Source organism: Bidens hawaiensis, unplaced genomic scaffold, assembly GCF_021521415.1.
Source record: "Bidens hawaiensis isolate Kalapana, Puna unplaced genomic scaffold, B.hawaiensis_p1.1 tig00032385_1, whole genome shotgun sequence".
In the NCBI taxonomy this organism is placed as follows: Eukaryota; Viridiplantae; Streptophyta; class Magnoliopsida; order Asterales; family Asteraceae; genus Bidens; species Bidens hawaiensis.
The window spans coordinates 84,951-86,749 of NW_027495509.1; the positions used below are offsets into that span (position 1 = coordinate 84,951).

At 38.4% G+C, this 1,799-nt stretch overlaps 1 protein-coding gene across 1 annotated transcript; it reads left to right on the top strand.

Moving 5' to 3' along the window:
* Positions 1–614: 614 nt before the first annotated feature.
* Positions 615–1,564, top strand: LOC143583404 (ribulose bisphosphate carboxylase large chain-like). The gene is given in 3 exon segments (XM_077065717.1): positions 615–804; positions 952–1,280; positions 1,283–1,564. Coding segments are annotated over 3 exon segments (801 nt in total).
* The last annotated feature ends 235 nt before the right edge of the window (positions 1,565–1,799 follow it).

Below are 1,799 nucleotides of genomic sequence, written 5' to 3' on the forward strand. Positions count from 1 at the left end.
ATAGTAGGTTGCGTCACATGTTTAATTCTCCAACCAATCCCATTCATCGATTTATTTATTGTTTATTAAAAAAAAACATTTTTGCAATAAACTTTAACTCAAGACCTTCACCTCCTAAACCCAGATATTTAAAAACTTTGTCTTTGCAAATGGACCACCACCCAAATAATAATTGTGTTGTTAGTTAAACAATTATGCGTATTTGATGGTTTAGTAAGTGAATGCTCTTCCACTTACATGACAATGACGTGACAGTAGTAAAAGCCCCTCCATTACACTTGGTCACATATAGGTGCGGATTTATGGCTTCAGAAGGGTGGGCCGGTGCCCACCGTCCGCCTACCGGAGTGTCGTGTTTATGGGTACGTATTAGTGTATGATAAGTCAATAATCAGTCAGTGCCAACCGTAGGTAATTAAAGTATACACACCGTATGTAATTAAAGTAAGAATTTAGAGTGTAGAGTTTCTTTGAGAAATGTTTTAGTCAGCGGCGACAAAACTAGGACTTGAATCAAAGCTGGTGTAAAAGAAATGCTAGGAGGAAGATGAGGGTAGTTGTGTAATATCCACTAAGTGGCTATATTTGCCAGAGAATTGGGAGTTCCTATCGTAATGCATGACTACCTAACTGGGGGATTCACTGCAAATACTAGCTTGGCTCATTATTGCCGAGATAACGGCCTACTTCTTCACATCCCCTATGCAATGCATGCAGTTATCGATAGACAGAAGAATCACGGTATGCACTTCCGTGTACTAGCTAAAGCGTTACGTGTACTAGCTAAAGCATTTCTTTTACGCCGTAAGTAATTAAAGTAAGAATTTAGAGTGTATAGAGTTTCTTTGAGAAATGTTTTAGTCAGCGATGACAAAACTAGGACTTGAATCAAAGCTGGTGTAAAAGAAATGCTAGGAGGAAGATGAGGGTAGTTGAGTAATATCCACTAAGTGGCTATATTTTCCAGAGAATTGGGAGTTCCTATCGTAATGCATGACTACCTAACTGGGGGATTCACTGCAAATACTAGCTTGGCTCATTATTGCCGAGATAATGGCCTACTTCTTCACATCCACTGTGCAATGCATGCAGTTATTGATAGACAGAAGAATCACAGTATGCACTTCCGTGTACTAGCTAAAGCGTTATGTATGCCTGGTGGAGATCACATTCATACATGTACCGTAGTAGGTAAACTTGAAGGGGAAAGATACATCACTTTGGGGTTTGTTTATTTACTACGTGATGATTTTATTGAAAAAGATAGAAGTCGCGGTATAATTATTTCACCTAAGATTGGGTCTTTCTACAAGGTGTTCTGCCTGTAGCTTCGGGAGATATTCACGTTTGGCATATGCCTGCTTTGACCGAGATATATGGGGATAATTCTGTACTACAGTTCGGTGAAGGAACTTTAAGGAACCCATTGGGAAATGCACCTGGTGTTATAGCTAATCGAGTAGCTCTAGAAGCATATGTACAAGCTCGTAATGAAGGACGCTTTATTTCTTTGTCCTTTGCACTTTTGTGTAGCCACAATTCACTTGTTACAAGAGTTTACTAAAACTTTCTTGTTCACATTTTGATTTCTATTTTTACCAACTATAAAACTTTCATTATTACAATTAGAGACGAATTCAGGAATTTTTGTTACGAGAGGCACAAATTTGATCGAGTAAAAAAATAGATCGGTGTCAAAGAGGAAAAGGTTGTCCAACCAATCTAGAGGCCTATAACATAATGAACTTTCGGAATACATGAAAGCATAAACTGGTCTTTTCACACACTTACCGGTTGTT